The sequence below is a fragment of the Moschus berezovskii genome, chromosome 8 (assembly GCF_049115385.1).
Source record: "Moschus berezovskii isolate FMDL1 chromosome 8, NW_MosBer_1.0, whole genome shotgun sequence".
NCBI lineage: Eukaryota > Metazoa > Chordata > Mammalia > Artiodactyla > Moschidae > Moschus > Moschus berezovskii.
The window spans coordinates 95,943,601-95,968,444 of NC_142467.1; the positions used below are offsets into that span (position 1 = coordinate 95,943,601).

The window sequence follows — 24,844 nt, forward strand, 5'->3', positions numbered from 1 at the left end:
AAAACATTTTCATCACCTCCAAAGGAAACCCCCTGCTCAAGAAGTCATCACTCCTGACTCCCCCCTCCCCCCGCCCCAGCCTCTGACAACCAACCATCAACCACTATCTGCCTCTGTGGATTGGTCTATTTTGAATATTTCATATAATGGAATCATACTACATGTGGCCTTCAGGGGCTGGCTTCTTACACTTATGCTTTCTAGATCTCAGATCAAATGTCACCTCCTCAAAGGGACCTTCCCTGACCTCCCCCACCCCCAGACACCTCGGCCCACAGTCCTCAGCAGCATCTGACTGAATCTTGACCTTCTGGTTCCCTCACTGGTGGTCCTTCTCCCCAAAGGCACAGGCTCTAACGGACAAGGATGGGTCTCATCCTCCCTGGAAAGCTGTCAGTGACTGAATGACACTGACTTTGACTCTGAGTTGACAGTGACTGTGACACTGTCCTTTCCTGCCTCTCTCTGCCAGTAACGTAGCCTCAACTTCCTCTTCAATCCTCAGATTCAGTACAACCGTATTTAATCATGCACCTACTGCTTGAGAGGTCCTGTCCCACATACTGGGCCCCTCGGGGAAAACAACAGATGGGGTCCCCTTCCCCACAGCACCTTCATCGTCCAGGTGGAGGCAGTCTACCTGGTGTCGACTTAAAAACTGCTCACAACCTAAAAGTTGAGAGTTATATTTTATTCCGTGGAAATTTTTAAGACTTTAAACCTAGGAGACAGCATCTCAAATGACCCTGAGAGAACTGCTCCTCCGAGGAAGCAGGGGAGGAGACAGGTTATTTAAAAGTTTTGCAATAAAAGATAAGTAGTCTGAACATCAAAAGATGATTGTTAATTAAGGAAAACCAGATATCCCAAGTTAAGGAATTTAGCACTTTTCTATGTATGGGAAGATGCAAGAGCTTGGGGTCACTGAAATTATTCCTTTCTTATGCAGCCCAGTGTTCTTGCCTGGAGAATCCCAGGGACGGGGGAGCCTGATGGGCTTCCGTCTATGGGGTCACACAGAGTCGGACACGACTGAAGTGACTTAGCAGCAGCAGCAGCATGCAGCTCAGCTCTCCAGGGCCAGTATCCTTTGTTTTCACATCTTGAGCTCCCTTGGTGCTCACCGTAAGGAGTGGCTGCAGTCACTGACGGCTGCTGAACATGTTACTTGCTCAGTCATGTCCAACTCTCTGCGACCCCATGGACTGTAGCCCACCACGCTCCTCTGTCCATGGAATTCTCCAGGCAAAAATACTGGAGTGGGTAGCCATTTGCTTCTCCAGGGGATCTTCCCAACCCAGGGATGGCTGCTAGATTGTAGGTATTCTTCTCCTTCCTGAGTGCTCTTCAGGCTCACTGGCTCACCTTAGAGGGCTGCAATCGCTGATAAACTGTGACATCCTTGTTTACTGATATGGCATAAAATATTCAATTTCTCACTGCCAACACAAGATTTAACTGCAATCAAAGTTGTTACTAGGAGGATCAACTGTTCCTATCCAACTTGCTTATTCATTCAACAGATATTTATGGAAAACTTACTGTGTGTAGGATTGACATAAATATTAATATCTGGTATTATACAGCAGGTGTTGAGGGATAGTCTTTCCTAAGAGAGCAGTGTTTGGGACTTCCCTGGTGGTCTAGTGGCTAAGACACTGCACTCCCAATCAGGGGGTGGAGGTTCAATCCCTAGTCAGGGAACTAGATCTCCCATGCCACAGCTAAGAGTTTGCTTCTCCAACTAAAGATCCCACATGCTGCAACCAAGACCTGGACAAGCCTAAATAAATAGATAAATAAACAAATTTGTTTTCCAAAAAAGTAATGCTTGAACCAAGAGAGGGTCATTAAAAGACTGAAGGTAAGTAAAGCATTATAGGGAGAAGGAATAGAAAGGACAGAGACCTGAGGATTTCAAGGAGGAGAAAGTTGGCCGTGACACCAGTGCAGTGACGAGGGAGCGAAATGGCCCATTTGCTGCTGGAGAAAGTTGGCCATGACACCAGTGCAGTGATGAGGGAGTGAAATGGCCCATTTGCTGCTGGAGAAAGTTGGCCATGACACCAGTGCAGTGATGAGGGAGCGAAATGGCCCATCTGCTGCTGGAGAAAGTTGGCCATGACACCAGTGCAGTGACGAGGGAGCGAAATGGCCCATCTGCTGCTGGCTGTTTGAGGTGAGGCAGCATACATTTAACTGCCCCAAGCCTCAGCTTCTCTGTCTGTTCATGAGGATATAATAATGAAGCCTTTTGTAGAAGATGAAACAAAATCCAGTGCACAGGGACCAGCTCAGAACACGCAGCCGAGAGACGGGCCCACTTGTCCTGGGTGACAGACTCCAGGGGGTCACAGCCATTGAAGGGTAGGTGTAAACCTCTACGTCCTCCACCCTCTGGTCTTGCAGAGCCAGACTCCCACTGTTGCCAGCTGGAGCCAATTATCTCCAGCTTATCTCCAGCCCCTCCAGTTTACCTGAGCCCCCTCCACCTCAGCTATTCCTGCTCACTACCTTGCTGACCTTTCCCCCCAGCCTCAGCAGGCCCTTCATCTTTCTGGCATTCCACCCCTCCCCCATGCCAACACGCACACACCTGAAAGCCCACCCTCTCACACTTGCCCCAAATGGGTTTTTGTGGAAGGCAGTTCTACAAAGCAGAAAAGAAAACCACATGAATTTTCCTTTCATGAATCCTCCTCATGGAGCAGCTTTACCTGCTTCATCCCCTCACAGCTCAGAGAGGGTCGGAAACAGGGATAGATGAGCAATTTGGCAGGGGGCTGCGGGGGGCGGCCTGTGGCCACCCGTGGGAAGATGAGTCACAGCAAGGCTGTGGTCAGTCACCCCCTTTCTCAAGATGATGAGCCAGCCAGCTTTCCTGTGCCTGTGTGGTGGCTTTATTTTCACTCAGTCTCACACACCACAGGATGGAGTGGGGTGGGGAAGAAGGACAGTTATAGCAGAAATACACTCAGAAACTCCCCGGCACCCCCATCTCACTCAGAGAGGAAACCAGAGTCCTCACCTCGACCCACAGGCCCTGCGTGACCTGCCCCTCATCACCTCCCTGTCCCCACCTCCTCCCACTCTCCCCCTCCATCACAGCCTCAGCCACATGAGCTTCCTCTATGTTTCACCAACTCACCCGGCATGGTCCCATCTCCAGACCTTGGCACACACAGTTCTTTTCGCCGAAGAAGGGGGTCTTCCCCCAGTACATATATAGCTCCCTCAAGTCTCTGTTCAAATGTCACCTTCTCAACAGGGTCTTTCCTGATCTCTCAATTTCAATTTTTATAACTCACCCAATGCTACCTCTCCCAATCCCCTTACCTCTTTGTTCTCCATGACATTTATCACCACTGACCCTACTATACATTTTTTCTTGTTTATTGCTTTTATTTGTCTCCCTCACTAGGCTGCTGGCACTACAGAGTCAAGATTGTTCATTGCTCTTTCCTCAGTGCCTGGAACATGGTATCCGATCAATAAATATTTCCTAAATGAGTAAAGGAATTTTCTAAGTGAATAAATGATGAATGATGACTGAGCTGTAAGTTTAGCCCCAAGCCCCCTGGTGGCCAAAGCAGAAAGGGAAACAAGATTAATTACATTCTCTGTGAGGATGAAGGGCTTCCCTGGTGGCTCGGATGGTAAAGAATCTGCCTGAAATGCAGGAGACCCAGGGTTGGATCCTTGGGTCAGGAAGATCTCCTGGAGAAGGGGACGGCAAGCCACTCCAGTATTCTTGCCTGGGAAATCCCATAGACAGAGGAGCTTGGCAGGCTACAGTCCACGAGGTTGCAAGAGTCGGACATGTCTTAGGGACTAAACCAAAACCCACCACAAGATCACACACACACACACACACACACACACACACACACAAAGATGCGTGAAGCAAAACTTGTAAACATTTATGAGAACATTTAGGAGACTATCTTCATGACCTTGAGGCATGGAAGGATTCTTAAACAAGACAGAAATGTACAACTATAATAGAAAAGAAGGATACATTTGGCAACGTCTGATTTTAGAACTTGTCCTCAACAAAATCTGCCAGAAAAAAAGATGAAAAGACAAGTCAGGCAAGAATGCTGCGATGTTTATATGTGACAGAGGATGTATATCTGGAATATATAAAGAGCTCTGAGAAGTCAACAAGAAAAAGGTAAATATCCCAGCAGAGCAGGCAATTCATAGAAGATGAAACCCAAACGGCCAACAGATTTTGGCAAAGATGTTCAGCAGATGAATGCAGGTTAAATTCATTTTACACTCACCAGATTGGCAAAAACCACACAGTTCATAAAAATCATCATATGTTGGCACAACATGGACATCCTCTGCATGCAAAGGAGTGTGGATCGGTAATACCAATCAGTGGAACACTTTGACAATGTCAGGGTTGAAGACAAACACCATGCAGCTCTGCAATTTCTCTCCTGGGTATATACCAACAGTAAACTATGGCCCTTGGGCCAATTCTGGCTACCCCTGTTTAGGGAAATAAAGTTTTATTGGAAAACAGCTATGTCCAATTATTTACATACTGTTTATGGCTGCTTTCATGCTACAATGAAAAGATGGAGTAGATGCAACAGCAGCCATGCCACAAAGTCAAAAATATTCACTCTGTGGCCACTCCGTACAGGAAGAGTTTGCCAACCTCTGCTCTGGGTCACTGCTTCTCAAACTTCAACGTGCATACGGATCTCCTGGGAATCTTGTTAAAACACAGCTTCTGACTCAGCAGTTCAGGCAGGAGCCTGGGACTCTGCATTTCTAACAAGCTCCCAGTGATCCTGATGATGCTGGCTCATGGACCGTGACTTGAGTGTCAAGGATCCAGGTAGCACAGGGTTCCGCCAAGATGTGTCTCTGAACCCTCACAGACAAAGCAGAGAAACGTGGCCTCATCAACATCTTAAACTCATTTTATCTCTGCCCCCAGCAGTCACCAATCAGGCGGGCAGAAACTTTCATTCAACATCTGTTGCACATTCAATATGAGCCAGGCACACCCGGAGGAGGAAGGGAATCTCACGCATTGATAGCCGAAGAAATCTCCCCAGCCTGTAAGGATGGGTGGAAGAGGAAATATAACATGTGGTTGCACAATGTCCTAAAATCTGGTCCCCGATTCAATCATGTTGTTGCAGACATGACCCAAGTGGTCCGTGGATGCCCCAGGGTGGAACATGGCACTGGATAGTTCTTATAGCAGCAACTCCCAGGTAGCCACATGGAAGGCTGCAGCTGCCCACTGGCTGTCAGAGGGCAAAGGCCACACCTATGGCTCCAGAGTCCGTCAAATGAGTAATCGACATGTCTTGGGTGAACAGTTTAGACATTTGTGCAAGTTTCCACTTGCAAACACTTCAGTGTGGAATACTTCTTCCCTCATCCAGTTCCTGTTTGACACACAGTAGGAGATTAAAAAAATATTTATTGAAAAAAAATATATGTATTTGATGAATGAAAAAATGATTCATATTCAGTCCCAAGAGCCATCATATATAAATGGCATTGACAAAAAATAGTAAAAAGCCAGGTCAGGGTGAAAGGAAACAATTTTGAAGAATGAGAGGACATTTCCCCTGAAGACAGCACTACTCTGGGGTTGGGAGCATGAGTGCTTTCTAAAAAGGAAAAGAAGAGAGAGGAGTTAACATCTGTTGAACACTTGTGTATGAAATACTATGCACACAGTAAATGAGATTTAATCTCAAACCATCTGAGGTAGGTGTGGTGGTCTCTACTTTGGAGAAGAGGAACCAGAGGCTCCACAGGCCACCTCCAAGTAGAGGGAGGGGTGGGGGAGGGGGTCTGAGTGGTCCCCTGTGGTAAGAATAGGATCAGAGGTAGAAGTTTGCAAGCAGTGGGTTCTGGTTCTAGAGAAGGAATGGTAATGGGGTTTTGAAGGGAGTGAGTTCTCCATCCCTAAAGGAATTCAAGTAGAGACAGGATAACCACTCATCACTAGATTCTTGAAGCCCCTTATGATGTTGAAATTCTATGACCTGTTTTAGGCAGATCCTTCTCTGGTCTTTTCCAACTGGAGCTGGAAGGTTAAAAGGGACTCGAATGATCCAAGGGCCGCCAAGCCCCATTCCCCTGAGTACATGGGGTGTGAGTGAGCCGGGCTCAGACACTTCAGACACACCAGGTGAGTGGACTCAACAAGAGGAAGCACCAAGCTACCCACATCTCCCAGGGGTGGTATGCTATGCCCCAACTCCCTTATTCTGTCTGCTTGTTAGCATTTTTTTAACATTTCTAGGGTCAAGCTTGCATTTAAGGCCTCTATGCATGATCAGCCACAACTATGTGGCATCTCTGTGTTGAGAGTCAACTTCTCTGCACCCCCAGTCTACTGCTTTCCAACAGTGGGCTCTGGCTAAGAAGGGAAGAGGCTAGAGCTGCCACCTCCAGGTAGCCCTCCTTCCTGCCTCCTCAGGATCTTCTTGGGAGATGTCAGTATCCAAGGCCAGGATGTGTTCTGGGCCTGAGAGGTCTTCTAGGGTACAAGTAGCCAAAGAGAGAGAGAAGACTAACATACACACCCTGAGATACTGAGGGTCTGTTCCGGAGGCTCAGGCTGTGACTCAACGCACAGAGGAAGCCACCTGAACTGGGTAAGTCTGACCTCCAAAGCAGGTGGTAAGTACACACACCCGCCCCTGCAAGAAGTGAGGGGTCAGACATCCTAAAATGTTACCTCCTCCTTCAGTATGGCCCTCAGTATGTCTGTTCCCAGTCCCCACCATCCCCCTAGAATAGGAACCCCAAAGCCAGGAAGGTGTTCTCATACTCGTTACTAAGCTGGGCACTATGAATTGTAAATATATGAGTGAGAGAATGAGTGAATGGTCAACTGAGCACACGAATGAGTGATTAGATGTATAACAGAACAGATGGATGGGTAGACACATGGGTAGGTGGACGAATGGATAGGTGTGTAGATTCAGAGTAAAGTGGCTGGGTGGAGGGATCAATAGATCTAAGGATGGATAGAGGGAAGGAAGGGAGGGAGAAAGGGGGAATGGGTGGGTGAGTTGATGTGATTAGATGGCTGAGTGCTTAGATGAATGAACAGACAGAAGGGTGGAAGGATGGATGGATAGATGGATGGGTGCACAGATGAATGGGTGGGCGGCTATATGGGTAGACTGATGTATGAATGAAAGGTAGGATGGATGGGTGTGTGGATGGATGAGTGGACAGATGGACACATGCAAGGATCAGTGAACGGATGAATGGATGGGAGGGGAGACAGAAGGATAGATCGGGGGATGGATGGATGAATGGATAAATGGAAAGAGGAAGAAAAAGTGACTACCGGAAACATATTTCAGGCAGAACAGGAACCATGGTATGACCCAAGGTCCCACAGACTCTCCTCTTAAAAATCTGGTCTGGACACTGAAGAGTGGATTCTACCCCCAGCCTTGCCCAGTTTTTGGAACTGGGTCAAAGCCAAGCCACTCATACTCCCAGACAAACCCATGATCAGTCCCCACTACACCCTTGCAGGCCTGGCCTTGCCCTGGGGAAGCTTTCAGATGGGGCTCCCGCCACCCTCCCAGCCCCAAGGTACTCTGCTGGAAGCTCGGGACTTGATTCGCAATTTGTGGGGCAGGGAGGCCTGAGCCAGATCCTCCCGGGCATGGTTCTCAGGGACCGGGCAGGCCACTCTGGGAGGCAACCCCATGGGATCAACACCGGGTGTCAGCAACACGTCGGAGGACCCTGAGGCCCGGCACGTGGTGGGTATGGGTGACCACAGCCCCCAGCAGGGCCTGAGCTCTGGTCTGGGGCCCCCATGCCTATCCAGGAGGTGACAGCTGAAGAAGGCAGCAGGCAGGGCAGCCTGCAAGGCCACGTCCACTCTTTTGGAGGCAGGGTCCTGGAGGGACCTGGGGGGAGTGGCCAGGCTAGTCCACCTGTGAGCCACTAGGCAGCGCCAGCATCCTGGAACCCCAGCGTCCAGGGAACACGGTCTCAAGAGGCAGCCGTGGGAGCCAGGCAGAGTCGGGGTCTGATCGGCCCTAGGACTGGGGTCCCCAGGCCAGGGGGAATCCCATAGCAGAGTAGGCAGGGTCCGGGTCCCGCCGGTGGCCGGCAGGAGGCCAAAGCGATGCTTGAGCGCCCGCAGCTCAGCCCTGAGCAAAGCGTTCTCCTCTAGCAGGGCGGCCAGCCGGCCCTCCAGCGCCGCGTCATTGAGACGGCGCTTCTCGCGGGATCTCTTGGCCGCCTCGTTGTTCTTCCTGCGCTTCTCCCAGTAAACCGTGTCCTTCTTCTCTTCCGGCATGAACTCCCGCTGCCGGCGCACGGCCGGTCCTCGGACCCGGTGACCCTGGGGTACATCTGGGAGGACCAAGAGACCCACATCCATGGTCGCCTGGGAGCCCTGGGGGAGGAAAGACGAATTCTTGGACTGGAAGCAGGAAACTGCGCTGAATGACTCCTCCCTCTAATTTATCCTGTATCTCCACCATCCCCAGGGGAGGGGCCCAGGAAAGAGTGGAAACTGGGCTGGAGAGCTGGGTGGAGCCAGAAAGGATACGTGTAGCAGAAAGAGTGGGGAGCTGACGGGATGGTTTGATGTCTGAGGGAGAAGTGGGTGAGGCTGCCAGAGAGAGGCTGGATTTCTGGCTTAAAAGGAAGCCACCAGAGTCAGGGAAAGTAGGTTGGGTACCATATCCTCAGGAAGACGGAGGCTCCTTCCCAGGAGTTCTTACCACTGAGGAGGTCAGCACACAAGCCAAGGGCTCAGTTCAATCTGAGCTCCAGGGTAGGATTCTTGGAGACCCAGAGAGACATAGGAGGAAAGCCAAACCTAGAAAAAGAGAATATGTGTCCGTGGAGTTAAACTGAGCCAAGGTGGGGTCAGAAGATAAGCCACTACTCACTTGAAAAGTGCCAAGGTTGTACAACAAGATCTCCATCTGCAGCCAGAGCTTTCCACCTGCCCGTCCACCCTACTCATATACATTCATAAGGTCTTCCATTCACCCACTCACTCAGTCATACACCCTTCACTGACCTACCTAGCCAACTCCCGTTCCATCCATTCAATCCTTCATCCACCAGCCACCATCTATTTATCCATCCATCCCAGTCCCATCACTTCATGGCAAATAGAAGTGGGGGGAGTGGAAACAGTGACAGATTTTATTTTCTTGGGCTCCAAAATCACTGCGGATGGTGACTGCAGTTATGAAATTAAAAAACACTTGCTCCTTGTAAGGAAAGCTATGACAAAACTTCACAGCATGTTAAAAAGCAGAGACATCACTTTGCCAACAAAAGTCTGTATAGTCAGAGCTATGGTTTTCCCAGTAGTCACGTACAGATGTGAGAGTTGGACCATAAAGAAGACTGAGTGTCAAAGAATTGATGCTTTCAAATTGTGCTGGAGAAGATGAGAGTCCCTTGGACTGCAGGGAGATCAAATAAGTCAATCCTGAAGGAAATCAGACCTGAATATTCATTGGAAGGGCTGATACCGAGGCTGGAGCTCCAATACTTTGGCCACCTGATGAGAAGAGCTGATTCATTGAAAAAGATCCTAATGCTAGGAAAGATCAAAGGCAAAAGAAGAAGGAGGTGGTAGAGGATGAGATGGTTAGATAGCATCACTGACTCCATGGACATGAATTCCATCTCCATGGATATGAATTTGAGCAAATTCCAGGAGATAGTGAAGGACACCCATTCATCCCCCATTTGACTGTACAATCCTCTGTCTATTCCCTACCCACGCACTCATCCATCTGTCAGTTCATTCACTGTTAGCTTTATTTTTAAAATAATATTATACCTGTAGGAAAAATAAAAGATAGACAAATTGGGCCTCACAAAAATGTTTAAATTTTGCACAACAAAGGACACTATCCACAGAATAAAAAGGCAACCCACAGAATAGGAGAAAATATTTGCAAATCATAAAGCTGATATAATTTGCAGATTGCATAGGTATTTGTATCCAGAATATATAGGAAACTCCTAAAACTCACCAACAACAAACACCAAACAACTCAATTCAAAAATGAACAAAGGACTTAAGTAGACATTTCTCCAAAGAAGCTATATAAATGGCCAAAAAACACATGAAAAGATACTCAGTATCACTAATCATTAGGGAAATGGAAATCAAAACCACAATGAGATACCATACCACCTCACACCTCCTCAGATGACTACTATCAAAACAGCAGAAAGTAGCAAAGGTTGGCCAGGATGTGGAGAAACAGGAACTTTAATGAACTGCTTGTGGGAATGTAAAATGGTGTAGCCATTGTGGAAAACAGTATGATGGTTCCTCAAAAAAAAATTAAAAATAGAATTACCACATGACCCAGCAATTCCACTTCTGGCTATACCTGCTAAATCACTTCAGTCGTGTCTGACTCCTTGTGACCCCATGGACTGTAGCCCACCAGGCTCCTCAGTCCATGGGATTCTACAGGCAAGAATACTGAAGTGGGTTGCCATACCCTTCTCTAGGGGATCTTCCCAACCCCAGGTATCGAACCACCCTCGTCTCCTATGTCTCCTGAATCGGCAGGTGGGTTCTTTACCACTAGCACCACCTGGGAAGCCCACTGGATATATACCTAAAAGAATTGAAAGCAGGGTCCCAAAGAAACATTTATACACCCATGTTCATAGCAGCATCATTCATAATAGCCAAATGGTGGTGGTAACCCAAGTGTCCATCAACAGATGAATGGATAGGCAGTCCATCCATACAGCAGAATATTGTCCAGCCTTTAAAAGGAAGAACATTCTTAAAAGGAGACCCTGCTTTCAATTCTTTTGGGTATATATCCAGTGTATAAAGCTTCCCAGGTGATGCCAGTGGTAAGGAACCCACCTGCCAACGCAGGAGACATAAGAGATGTATTTTCCATCCCAAGGAGTGGTTTGGCAACCCACTCCAGTATTCTTGCCTGGAGAATCCTATAGACAGAGGAGCCTGGAGGGCTACAGTCCATAAGGTCACAAAGAGTAGGACACAACTGCAGTGACTTAACACACACACACATATGTATAACCAATTCACTTAGCTGTACACCTGAAACTGGCACAACAATGCAAAGCAACTCTACTACAATAAAAATAATTTTTTTAAAAAAGGAAGAAAATTCTGACACATGCCTTCAATGTGGATGCAATTTAAAGGCATTATGCTCACTGAAATAACCCAATGACTAAAGAATAAATTCTCCTTTCGTATGGTTCCACTTATTGGAGGGACTTAAGGTAGTCAAGAACAGTAGCCCACCAGGCTCCTCTGTCCATGGGATTCTCCAGGCAAGAATACTGCTGTGGGGCTCCATGCCCTCCTCCAGGGGATCTTCCCAACCTAGGGATTGAACTTGGGTCTCTCTCACGGCAGGCAGATTCTTTACCATCTGAGCCACCAGGGAAGCCCTGAGTAGTCAAAGCCATAAAGACAGAAAGTATTGATAAAACGTGGTGGTTGCTGGGGCTGAGGGAAAGAAGTGAGTTAGTGTTTAACGGATATAGAATTTCAGTTTTAGAAGATGAGAAGAGTTATGAAGATGGATGGTGGTGATGGCTGCACAATCCATGTCATGTGAACGTATTTAATACCACTGAACTGTATGCTTAAAAATGGTTAAGGTGATAAATTTTATGATATGTGTATTTTACCACACTAACTTATTATTGCGAAATTCAGACTTAAATTGAAGAAAGTAGGGAAAACCACTCGACCATTCAGATATGACCTCAATCAAATCCCTTAAAGTGAGAAATAGATTTAAGGGACTAGATCTGATAGATAGAGTGCCTGATGAACTCTGGACGGAGGTTTGTGACATTGTACAGGAGACAGGGACCAAGACCATCCCCATGGAAAAGAAATGCAGAAGAGCGAAATGGCTGTCTGAGGAGGCCTTACAAATAGCTGTGAAAAGAAGAGAGGCGAAAAGCAAAGGAGAAAAGGAAAGATATAAGCATCTCAATGCAGAGTTCCAAAGAATAGCAAGGAGAGATAAGAAAGACTTCCTCAGTGATCAATGCAAAGAAATAGAGGAAAACAACAGAATAGGAAAAACAAGAGACCTCTTCAAGAAAATTAGAGATTCCAAGGGAACATTTCATGCAAAGATGGGCTCGATAAAGGACAGAAATGGTATGGACCTAACAGAAGCAGAAGATATTAAGAAGAGGTGGCAGGAATACACAGAAGAACTGTACAAAAAAGATCTTCACGACCAAGATAGTCACGATAACGTGATCACTGACCTAGAGCCAGACATCTTGGAATGTGAAGTCAAGTGGGCCTTAGAAAGCATCACTACGAACAAAGCTAGTGGAGGTGATGGAATTCCAGTTGAGCTATTTCAAGTCTTGAAAGATGATGCTGTGAAAGTGCTGCACTCAATATGCCAGCAGATTTGGAAAACTCAGCAGTGGCCACAGGACTGGAAGAGGTCAGTCTTCATTCCAATCCCAAAGAAAGGCAATGCCAAAGAATGCTCAAACTACCGCACAATTGCACTCATCTCACACGCTAGTAAAGTCATGCTCAAAATTCTCCAAGCCAGGCTTCAGCAGTATGTAAACCGTGAACTCCCAGATGTTCAAGCAGGTTTTAGAAAAGGCAGAGGCACCAGAGATCAAATTGCCAACATCCACTGGATCATGGAGAAAGCAAGAGAGTTTCAGAAAAACATCTATTTCTGCTTCATTGACTATTCCAAAGCCTTTGACTGTGTTGATCACAATAAACTGTGGAACATTCTGAAAGAGATGGGAATCCCAGACCACCTGACCTGCCTCTTGAGAAACCTGTATGCAGGTCAGGAAGCAACAGTTAGAACTGGACATGGAACAACAGACTGGTTCCAAATAGGAAAAGGTGTACGTCAAGGTTGTATATTGTCACCTTGCTTATTTAACTTATATGCAGAGTACATCATGAGGAACACTGGGCTGGAAGAAGCACAAGCTCGAATCAAGATTGCTGGGAGAAATATCAATAACCTCAGATATGCAGATGACACCACCCTTATGGCAGAAAGTGAAGAGGAACTCAAAAGCCTCTTGATGAAAGTGAAAGAGGAGAGTGAAAAGGTTGGCTTGAAGCTCAACATTCAGAAAACAAAGATCATGGCATCTGGTCCCATCACTTCATGGGAAATAGATGGAAAAACAGTGGAAACAGTGTCAGACTTTATTTTTTTGGGCTCCAAAATCACTGCAGATGCTGATTGCAGAAATTAAAAGACGCTTGCTCCTTGGAAGGAAAGTTATGACAAACCTTGATAGTATATTCAAAAGCAGAGACATTACTTTGCCAACCAAGGTCCGTCTAGTCAAGGCAATAGTTTTTCCCATGGTCATGTATGGATGTGAGAGTTGGACTGTGAAGAAAGCTGATCGCCGAAGAATCGATGCTTTTGAACTGTGGTGTTGGAGAAGACTCTTGAGAGTCCCTTATACTCCAAGGAGATCCAACCAGTCCATTCTAGAGGAGATCAATCCTGGGTGTTCATTGGAAGGACTGATGCTAAAGCTGAAACCGCAATACTTTGGCCACCTCATGCGACGAGTTGACTCACTGGAAAAGACTCTGATGCTGGGAAAGGTTGGAGGCAGGAGGAGAAGGGGAGGACAGAGAATGAGATGGCTGGATGGCATCACCGACTCTGTGGACATGAGTTTGAGTGTACTCGGGAGTTGGTGATGGACAGGGAAGCCTGGCGTGCTGTAGTTCATGGGGTCGCGGAGAGTCGGACACGACTGAGCGACTGAACTGAACTGAACTGAACTGAAGAATATTTTAATAATAATAACGTTGTGCCTTTACTAAGGGCCAGGCATCTTTCCATACATATAGCCACTTACTGGTCCCACTCACCACCTTCTGTTCCTCCATTCTCTCATCCATCTAGCACATCCTTCCTAAGTGCCAGCCATCCTTCCACAGATCCATTCATTCAGCTATATATCCCTCCATGAGTCCACCCATCCATCCAACTAATAAGAAAGCAATTGATAAGAACTTCCCACATGACTAGTGTTGAAGAACCAGGATGTTAAGAATAGGAGAAGGGGACTTCCCTGGTAGTCCAGCAGTTTAGAATACACCTTGCAATGCAGGGGATGTGGGTTGGATCCCAGGTCAGGGAACTAAGATCCCACATCCCCTGGAGCAACTACTGAGCCCACCTGCTCTGGAGCCCAAGTGCCACAACTCGAGAGCCTCCGTGCTCTGGAGCCCCACACCACAGCTGGAGATCCCGCATGACTCAACAAAGGTCCTACATGTTACAATAGAGTCCAGATGCTATCAAATAAAAAAAAAAAAAAAGAACAGGAGCAGATGGGGACTTCCCCAGTAGCTCAGCAGTAAAGAATCCACCTACAGTGCAGGAGACACGAGTTCCATTCCAGAGCCAGGAAGATCCCCTGAAGGAGGAAATGGCAACCCACCCCAGTATTCTTGCCTGGAGAATCCCATGGACGGAGGAGCCTGGTGGCCTACAGTCCGTGGAGTGTCAGACACAACTGAGGGACTGAGCACAAGGAGCAGACAGAAGAAGCAAAGTCACTGGACTCCCAACCCCTAGAGTGGAGCTCAGAAAAGATGCCCCGGGGACACCCCAAGGATGGGGAACCACATCCTTTACCATAGCCCATTTTCCCATGTTGGTTTTCCTGAAAATTCTGATACAAAGATCTGGTCTCTACTGAACCCCTGGGATCCCTGCACCTAGGATGTCATCATCTTCTGTGATTCTGATGCAACACAGGATGAGAGGAAAACCAGAGCAAGGTATGAGCGTTCTGACTCAGAATGGGCTCAAGGGAAAAGTGAACATTGAGGGCTGACAATTTTGTTCCAAAAAACTACTGAATAGCCTCCATGAGGACAGCATGTGCCTTTTTTTTTTTTTTTTTTGGTCTACTGTTGTATTCCTGTGCCTGACATTGGGCTCATAGATAGTAGTGGGCAAATAAATATTTGTTGAATGAGTGAATAGACACATAAATGAATAAAAACAGAATCTTGCTCACACATAGAGAATGTTTGGCCCTCCTGCTGAACCGCCACCTAAAACTGTGAGACCCACTTCATCAGCCTCCTTGCTTTGGCCACCAGGAAACTCAGCACTGGGTTTTGAGATGAACTCCAGTGGCTTTCTTGAGTTGGGATTGCAGTTTTTCTCCTCTAATGTTATTATTTGAAGTTAGTCTTTTATTCTGTGCTCTTGGCCGTGTTTGAAAAAGCATGGCGGCATAAACAGTCAAATAACAACACTCCTAGGAATGCTGATCATAATCCCAGATCCACATTTTGCAAAAGTTTATTCTCAAGAATCCCAGTGGCCCAGCTTCCCTGATGGCTCAGTGGTAAAGAATCAGCCTGCCGATGCAGGAGACAATGGTCCAAGAAGATCCCACACGTCCCAGAGTAACTGAGCCCATGCGCCACAACTATTGAGCCTGTTCTATGGAGCCTGGGAGCCGAGACGCAGCTACTAAGCCAGTTCCCCTTAGAACGCATGCTCTGCAACAAGAGAAGCCACTGAGATGAGAAGACCAAGCACTGCAACTAGACAGAAGACACCACTCACCACAAGCAGATCAAACCCCGTGCAGCAGCCAAGGTCCAGCACAGCCAAAAATAAATTTTAAAAATTACTTTTTTAAAAAAGAATCCCAGTGGCAACAGTGTTCTGCCAAAAAAAAAGAGAGACAAATATAGTTGAAACATATTGCATTCCTTGTTCTTATATGAAAATCACAAACACATGAGAATCATTAAAGGCTCTGACGAGTCCTGCAAAAAGGTTTAACTTGCATTTGACTTGGAAGTTCTCAAATGTATTTGGCCATGAAATATTAACTTCACCAAACACCTTGGGATATATATTTATTCATTCACTCATACAACACTGTGCCAGGTTCTGAGGTGGTTACTGGACGGCAGAGGAAAACTGAACAGTCTTCTTGCCCTCACAAAGCCAGGAGATGACGGGTGTCAAAGGCATATCCCAGGACCCCGGGGCCAGTGCCCGGAGGGCACTACTCCAGCTCTGGGAGAGAGGGTGGGGACCAACTGGGCTGGAAAGGGGGTAGGACAGCCTAAGGGTCATCTAAGCCCAAGTCAAAGCCAGCAGATGCCCAAGGAAGAAGGTGGTGCGTGGGCTGGTGGTCAGTTAGAGGAGGAACCGGAGGCTCTCACGCTAAGCCCCTGAGGCCGACAGGGTTCAGCTTCACTGTGCGGCTCCCTGCCCGAGTCCCCTCCTCTCTGTGGCTTGGCCAGAGGCCCCCTAACCACCACCCGACACCTCCACAGGAACCAGAGGGAGATGGGGCAGTAGATAGCTCAGCTGCCTGAGTTTATTTAGAGAAGATGCAGTGAGCGCTGGGCTGGGCCTTCCTGTGGTCGTGGAGGAGGCGCTGGTGGGGGCGGGCAAGTCAGGGGACACTTCCCATGAATCGGCCAGTGAGGGGACGGGGAAACCAGAAAATCCCCCTCAGAGATGGCGCAGCACAACTCCACCCCAGCCCCATCACCTTCCACTGACTCTGACTGGTGGCAGTCAAGGCTCTTCTCAGTTCCCCCAAGTGACAGGGAACTCATTCACTAAAGTCAGCCACTGCGAGGCTGGGTGACTTCTCATACTCAAGAAGGTCTTTCTGACAAATACCATATGGTATCACTTATGTGTGGAATCTAAGATAGGACCCAAATGAACTTATCTACAAAATGGAAACAGACGCACAGACACAGAGAACAGACTTGTGGTTGCCAAGGCAGGGGGGTGGGGGAGGGAAGGATTGAGAGTTTGGGATTACCAGTTGCAAATTATTATATATGGGATGGATAAACAACAAGATCCTACTCTAGGGGCTTCCCTGGTGGTTCAGTGGTAAATATAGGTTCAGTCCCAGGTACAGGAAGATGCCACATGCTGCAACGCACCCATGCTCCACAACTATTGAGCCTGTGCTTTAGAGCCTGGGAGCCACAGCTACTGAGCCCATGCACCATAAAGCCTGTGCTCTGCAACAAGGAAGCCACGCAAATGAGAAGCCTTTACACCAAAACTAGACAGTAGCCCCTGCTTGCCTCAACTAGATAAAAGTCCATGCAGCAACAAAGACTCAGCACAGCCAAAAATAAAAATAGATAAATAAAAAAAATTTTTTTAAAGATCCTATTGACTGGTGGCTCAGATGGTAAAGTGTCTGCCTGCAATGCAGGAAACCTGGGTTCAATTCCTGAGTCACGAAGGTCCCCTGGAGAAAGGCAAGGCAAGCCACTCCAGTATTCTCGCCTGGAGAATTCCATAGACAGAAAAGCCTAGTGCACTGTAGTCCATGGGTGTTGCATAGAGTCAGACATGACTGAGTGACTATCACTTTCACTTTTCACTGTATACCACAGGGAACTATATTCAATATCCTGTAAAAAAAAATCATAATGGAAAAGAATATGAAAAAAATATATGTGTATAACTGAGTCGTTTTGCTGAAGAGCATAAATTAAACACTGGAGAAGGAAATGGCAACACACTCCAGTATTCTTGCCTGGAGAATCCCATGGACAAAAGAGCCTGGCAAGCTACAGTGCATGGGTTCGCAAAGAGTTAGACATGACTGAGCGACTAAATCAGCACCATAAATTAAACGTAACATTGTAAATCAATTATACGTCAATAAATTTTGTTTTAAAAAAAAAGAAGATAAAGAAGGAGAAGGGGAAGAAGAAAGAGGAGGAAGGGGAGGGGAAGGAGAGGAGGAGAATGAGGAGCAGGGGGAGCAAAATCCACCTTCACTAGACTTCTTCCCCGTTAGAACGTGTTCTCTGTGTGAGTGTTGGAGAAACTTCTCTCTCTGGCCCCTAAGGATTTGACGAATTGACATTCACATTCCTCTGTTCCGAGTCCAGTCTCTAAGGAAAGTGGTAATGTTTACTGAGCACCTACTGTATGCCAGGCATATGCAATGTCTTACTCTGCACTCACCACCACTCAAAAAGAAACGCTCAGTTATTATCCTCATGTGACAGATGGAAAAACAGCTGAGAGACCCAGTGACTTACCTGAGTCAGTCACCTGCCTCCAGGTGCAACAGACACTAGAGCCCACACTGTAACACATCAGCTCCATCTTCCTGGCTTTTCCCCTACTTCTTCCACTGAGGACAGAGTTTTGAGTTTGTTTAGCACCTCTGAAGAATAGAGGCTGGTGTCCACAGAAGAAAAAAGGGTCCAGGTACTGAAAAGCTGGCAATGGGCAGGGCTGAGATGAACATCCACGCTGTCAGAATGACCCACAGATGGACAGAGTAAAGAGCTTCAGCCAGTTCTGCCTGGGTTCAGATTTTCCCTCCCAGGTGAGTGTGTGGGGGCAAGTCCTGTCACCCCTCTGAGCTTTCAGTGCCTCATTTAAAATGAAGGTAATACTGGCACCTACTTCATCAGTTCTACAAAGAATGAGATCATATGTGTGAAGAGCCAGTACATAAAAACAGTACAAAATGAGGCACGGGGCTATTTTTTATTTGATGGTGGTGGTAGGGTTAGAATCCTCTCCCACTAAGCTTCTGCTGCCAGACCCTAATAGTTATCTGTGTTGAAAACACCCACACAAAATGGAAACAGACCCACCGACCTAGAGGAGAGACTCTGTGGTTGCCAAGGAGGAGGAGGTAGGGGAAGGAAGGATTGAGAGTTTGGGATTAGCAGATGCAAACTATTATATATGGAATGGATAGACTCTTACAGTCCATCCAACACAATGGAATCAGTCTAGAGATGATGAAATTGGACTTCCATTCAAGATGGCAGACCAAGTACACACAGAGACCTCCCTTGTTCCTCCTCCAAACACTTGGACAGAGAAGCGCCAACGTGAACCAGAGATCAAAGCAGAGATGCCCAGTGACAAGGATGCCCCCACCCACGGAAATGTAGGGCCCCCTAATGTATGATGTCAAGGACACACATTCTCAGAAGACGCAGAGGATGGGGGAAGAGATCCTGAAGAGATGAGGAATTCACAACCACTTCATGAAGTTGCCACAAACTCCCCAACTGGAATAATTTACATCTGCAGAAATAGTGATAATCAGTGCAATCTTCATAGAGTTTTACAATGAATAGATAAAGTGATTCAAAAAGATAAAGGAGGGGATACTAACCATAAGACCAGAAAAGGAAGTTATAAAACAAAAGGAAGTAGATATTTTAAAAGAATGAATTGCTCAGCTATGAAAAATATAGTTACTAAGAAAAAAAAAAAAAAAAGCTCAAGACATGGGTTGCCTAGTAGAAGCAGAAACCAAGATCAGATTTGGGAACAGCCTTACCAAGGTCAGATGGAATTTGAGTGGCCAAAATGGAACTAGTACTCCGAGCTCAGCTTTGAAAAGCCCAGAACTGAAGTCTAGCTCAGGGCCTGAGCCCTGAGCCCATCTGTGACTCTCCAAGGGTGTTCTATGGCTCCCCTCTCTCTCATCTGTTTTTCTTTCCTTTCCCTGTAATATAAGGTTGCTGCTGAGCTGAACTTCAAAGTTCCTTCCTGATGAGAAGCAGGGCTTCCATTCTGTGACTGGGCAGGGTGGGAACGAGAGGTATGGAGCAAAGCAAAGCCCTCTCCTCCCAAATTAGAATTTAATTAAACAGAATCTTAATGTCAGAAAAGGAATAGTCAGTATTGGCCATGGGATGCTGGTCTCTGAGCCTCTGACTCTTCATCCATAAAATGGGTTCACTTCACCGACAAAGATCCATCTAGTCAAAGCTATGATTTCTCCAGTTATCACGTACAGATGTGCGAGTTGGACCATAAAGAAGGCTGATCATCAAAGCATTGATTTTTTAAATTGTGGTGCTGAAGAAGACTTTTGAGAGTCCCGTGGACTGTCAATCCTAAAGGAAATCAACCCTGAGCATTCATTGGAAGGACTGATGCTGAAGCTGAAGCTCCAGTACTTTGGCCACCTGATGAGACGAGCTGACTCTCTGGAAAAGACCCTGATGCTGGGAAAGATGGAGCACAGGAGAAGAGGGCGACAGAGGGTGAAATGGTTGGAGGGCATCACCGACTCAACGGACATGAATTTGAGGAAACTCCAGGAGATGGTGTAGGACAGGGAAGGCTGGCATCCTGCAGTCCTTGGGGTCTCAAAGAGTTGAACGGGACTTAGCAACTGAACAACAACAATAAAAATGGGTTCAAGGGACCCTATCACATGCAGATGTTCTGAGAATTAAATAGTAAGTTGTGTGTACAAGACACCTGGCATGTCCAGATGGTCTCACACAGAACACCTTCCTGGAGCTGAGCAAACTCCTTCCTTGAGCCCAAAGACACCCCAGGTAAGAACAAACTACAGTCACTTGGGCTCTCAACCATCAAGACAGGAGAGAGAAAAAAGTTTGAAAGGAAAATTTTAAAGGTGAGGAAAAAAAGATGAATCAAAGAACAGAGAGTAAGCCCATAAATTCCCCACCCATATGGCCAGAAGGAGCCCACAAGCTTTCCCCTTGTTCCATGCTAAGTGGGAAGCTACAAATGACCACAAACTCTCCAGTGGGTGTAAGACTTCTTAACACTTAACGGCAAGAGGTGGCATTCATGTGGGTGATGCACCTCTGGAAAAATGGTTTGCCCCCATCCCTTATAAGAGGAATACTCATTTGTTTTCATTTACACAATGAGATACTGCTTTTTTCCAACTGAAATTGGCAAAGATTTTAAAAAACGATAAAACCCAATGCTAGCAAGGATGCAGTGAGATAGGCACTTCTATATCTAGAAGGTGGAGGTGTCAACTGCTTCCTGGCAAAACAATTAGGCAATATGAAACACGGTTAGGCTTAAACCCTGTCTGAGGAGTAAAAGTGCCCCTTTCTTCCCACCTGGATCACTGCTTCAAGCATCTCCCTATTTTGCCTTCAATAGCCCCAATATCCCTCCTCAAATACACCATTTCAGCCAGTTAGAACCTCTTTCATTTACTGAAAAGATGTTCTCTCATCTCTACATGCTGTTCCTTCTGCCTGAAACATTCTTTCTCTTCCCTCACCAATTCCCTGGCCAAATCTTATTCATCCTTCAGAACTGAGCCTAGATGTTACCTCATACAGACTGACCCCTCTTATCTAGACCAGGAGCATCTTCTGGCTCCCTGTACCCAGGGGCTTTCACCATCACCTCCACAGGGATCACTCTTGAGTCTGCCTCCCCATGTCCACAGATCTCCAGAATTTGTTGTCCTTCAGTTGGTAAGTTGTGTCTGACTCTTTTGTGAACCCATGGACTGTAGCCCACCAGGCTCCTCTGTTCATGGGATTGCCCAGGCAAGAATGCTGGAGTGGGTTGCCATTTCCTTCTCCAGGGAGCTTCCCTATCCAGGGAATCTCCTGCATTGGCAGGCGGATTCTTTACCCCTGAGCCACCAGGGAAAACCCAGTCTCCAGAACAGATGTTCAGTAAATGCAGGAGGAGTGAAATATTTGGAGAAGGGAGAAAATTTTCTAAAAATTCCAGCAGAGGCTATCTCGCGTGGTAATGAGCTGCCTGTCACAAGAGCTATGCAATTGGGGGGGTCAGAAACTGCTTCTCTCAGTCCCTCTCTCTGACTTCTCTACCCTTCCCTGCCCAGATTCAGGGCCCGGGAGTGCCTTCCTCCCCAAGCTGTTCATGTGGCTCTCCTCTGACTCAGAAGGTGACCCAGGGAAGAGAGAGGACTCACAGGGGCTGTTCCCACGGCCCGAGCGCAGCCCAACCCATTCCACCGAAGAGTCGCAAGAGGCTACATCCTCACAGGGTTCAAGGCGCCGAATAGCGCCTCCGGGCCGCGCACTCTCGCTCTGAGAGAACCCGACTTCACAGAAGCTGCCCCGAAACCTACCTCTGAAACCAAAAACCCTGTGCGGGAACTCAGATTTCAAGGCGAAAAATGCAAGGCACTTTGGACTGCGGCCGGCCCTCTCCTCTCCCCTCCCGGGGCGCAGGGAGTGGCCGGAAGCCGTTGGTCCCTCAGTGCCCAGCCCACAAGCCCAGCTGGAGTCCCCGGAGCCAGGAACTGGCAGGAAAGGGGCGGGGAGGATGGGGGAGGGGTGTCAGGAAGCCAGGCTATGGGTTTGATCCTTGAGGTGGCAAGGCACATATCCTGACTTGACACAAATTCCTGGTTTTCGCCAAGCCTGTCTTTTCACCTGTGAAATGGGTACAAGGTTGATGCCTGGGTTGAACAACCCAGGCACACACTTAATTCCAAAAGGTAGTGGGTGTTGTTTGTCAATGCCAAGAGCTTCAGGGAGGCACCCAGGGCCCACAGGGAGCGGTGGGGGGGCCTGATCCAAGGGCAGGTTGGCTGCCTGTGAGTGACAGCCCAATGGAAATTCGCCTCCTTTAAGTCACATGGGAAAAAAATCCATCTCCGGTACCTAAAGCCTTCCACCCCTGGCCAGACAAATCCCTCAGGCTCTGCCTCCCCATCTCTCCAGCCCAAACCAGAACAACCCCAAAAACAAGAGGAACCCCAGCTTCTCAGTGCCTGCCAGGCTGGGGTCTGGCTGCCAGGTAGAAGCTCAAGGCGCCCTCCCCAGCCCGGAGGTGGTGTCACTGGGAGGGGCTGAGGGCACCTGGCCTCAGTCACCACTCACACCATGTCCAACCAACGCCAGGACCCAGCCAGCCCCTGGTCCCACTCAGTCTCCTGCCAGGAGGGTCTCTCTTCCAGGCAGTCAAATCTGCAAGTGACTCTGCAGGTGGCCAGACCCTATCAAGGCCCACTGGGGCCTACACACACCTACGCTGAGCCTAGTAGCTCTGCCTCCCCTGGCTCACCCCACTCAAGCCACACAGGCCTCCTCACTTGTTCCCCCAACACGCCAAGCCTGGTCCTGCCTCAGGGCCTTTGCACAGGCTGTTCCCTCTGCCTGAAATGCTGTTCCTCTAGATACACACGTGGCCCCTCCCCCACCTCCTAATGGGTCTCAGTTCCTCAGCAAGATCTGCCCTGACTCCCCGAGGCTAAGCTGCCACCCACACCCCTATTTATTTTCTCTCTTGCTTTGCGTTTATTGGATGAACTTATCACTCGTTTTGTTGTTGTTCAGTCACTCAGTCGTGAGCAACTCTTTGCGACCCCATGGACTGCAGCACACCAGGCTTCCCCATCCTTCACCTCCCAGAGCTTGCTCAAACTCATGTCCACTGAGTTGGTGATGCCTTCCAACCATCTCGTCCTCTGTCGTCCCCTTCTACTGCCTTCAGTCTTTCCCAGCATCAGGGTCTTTTATCACTCCCTTATTACTTTTTTTTTTGACCACCCAGGAAGTATCTCCCTTACTTTTTCATTACTGACTTATTTGCTTAGTGTCTTTCAGTTTCTAGAATGCCAGCCCCTGGGCACCCTTCTCTGTCCCCAGGGCCTACAACAGCACCTGGCATGACGTACATGCCGAATAATTATTCATATAACTATTTATTGAGTGAATGAACCAACGTGAACAATCTTGTTTCATTCTCATAGCTTTCCTGGAAATCAGGTTCTCCCCTTTTATCCACAGAGGCTCAGAGAGGTACAGCATCTTGCCCAGAGTCACAAAGCAGGTCATGGGTGATCTGGACCCTGAAGCCTACTCTCTGGAGCCTAAGATACAGCTGGGGATGGGGCATGGGAGGTCTCGAGACACCATGAGGCTGTTACACGACTCCTGGCTCGGGATTCAGCATCTGTGGAGCCCCAGGGCCTCCGTCTCTACTGAGCCAAGCCCAGGAGCATAATGAGAGCAGCAGCTTCCAGGCCTGGGAGGCCTGCCCTCCAGGCCAGGGGTACCACTCCTCTGCCATCTCTGCAACTGCCCTCAAAGCAGAGACACCCCACTTTCCCAGCCCCCACCCAGAGCTGGATACTCCGTGGTTCCCAGGGACAGGCTGGAGCTGTCCCTGGGGACCTCAACACAAGCAGTGACAGGACCTGTGACCTCTCTGGGTTCCCTAAACCCTCACTGGCATCATCAGGGGCCCTGTTTGGGTGCCCAACCCTGCCTGTGCTAAGCACTTTACAGTCACTATCTGTTGGAGCAATCTCTTTCACCACAAAAATCAGATTATGCCACTTTCCAGTGAAAAACCCTCAACGAATAAAGACCAAAGCTCCCACGCCCCACCCAGGGGACCCTGCGCAGTCCAGATGGAGCTGGTCCCCTCTAAGCTCCCAGCACACCGGCCTTCTGAGCTCCCCAACCCACCACAGGGTCTTCGCACATGCGGCACTTCTGCCTGACCACCCTTCCCTGGTTCCCCTGGTTGCCCTGTTCTCATCCTAGGATTGCAGCCTCTCTGAGAAGCCCTTGCTGACCTCCCAGGATAGCTCATGTGCCCTGCTCTGCGCCTGCTAAAACAAGGGGTTTCTGCCGCTTAGCCTGCATTACATTCTCTTCTATAACTCATTGACACATCTCTCTTTCTCCTTTGAGACCAGGGCCTGGGTTTCTTCTCCCCAGTGTTTTCCCACCCCCGGGCCAGGCACATAGTAGGCACTTGATAAACAGCGTGTTGAATGAATGAGTGCATGCACTGAATCCTGGCAAACCTCCCAGGCTCCCATTCTACAGGCGAGGAGACCCAGGCTTGATCACCTGAGGCAGTACTAGGGCCCCCGACTTCTCTTTTGCAAAGCCTGCCCCACCCCGAACCCCACAGCATCCTCTCACCTCCCACTCCTGCTTTAGGACAGTGGTTCTAAACCCAGGGGATGTTTGTCAACGTCTGGAGACATTTGTGGTTGTCATCACAAGGGGAGGGCACCTCTGGTATCTAACGGT

At 48.1% G+C, this 24,844-nt stretch overlaps 1 protein-coding gene across 1 annotated transcript; it reads right to left on the reverse strand.

The window, feature by feature from the left end:
- Window positions 1-4,072: 4,072 nt before the first annotated feature.
- On the reverse strand, window positions 4,073-8,847 carry NFILZ (NFIL3 like basic leucine zipper). Its single transcript, XM_055430519.2, has 2 exons — window positions 8,748-8,847; window positions 4,073-8,416 (listed from the first exon to the last, which is right to left on the reverse strand). Exon 2 carries the CDS (start codon window positions 8,399-8,401, stop codon window positions 7,565-7,567), a length of 837 nt encoding a protein of 278 aa, XP_055286494.1. The 5' UTR covers window positions 8,402-8,416; window positions 8,748-8,847; the 3' UTR covers window positions 4,073-7,564.
- Window positions 8,848-24,844: the final 15,997 nt, after the last annotated feature.

What these genes read in the sequence shown, in the direction of transcription:
- NFILZ (XM_055430519.2), bottom strand. Translation starts at nt 8,401, where the DNA reads ATGGATGTGGGTCTCTTGGTCCTCCCAGATGTACCCCAGGGTCACCGG.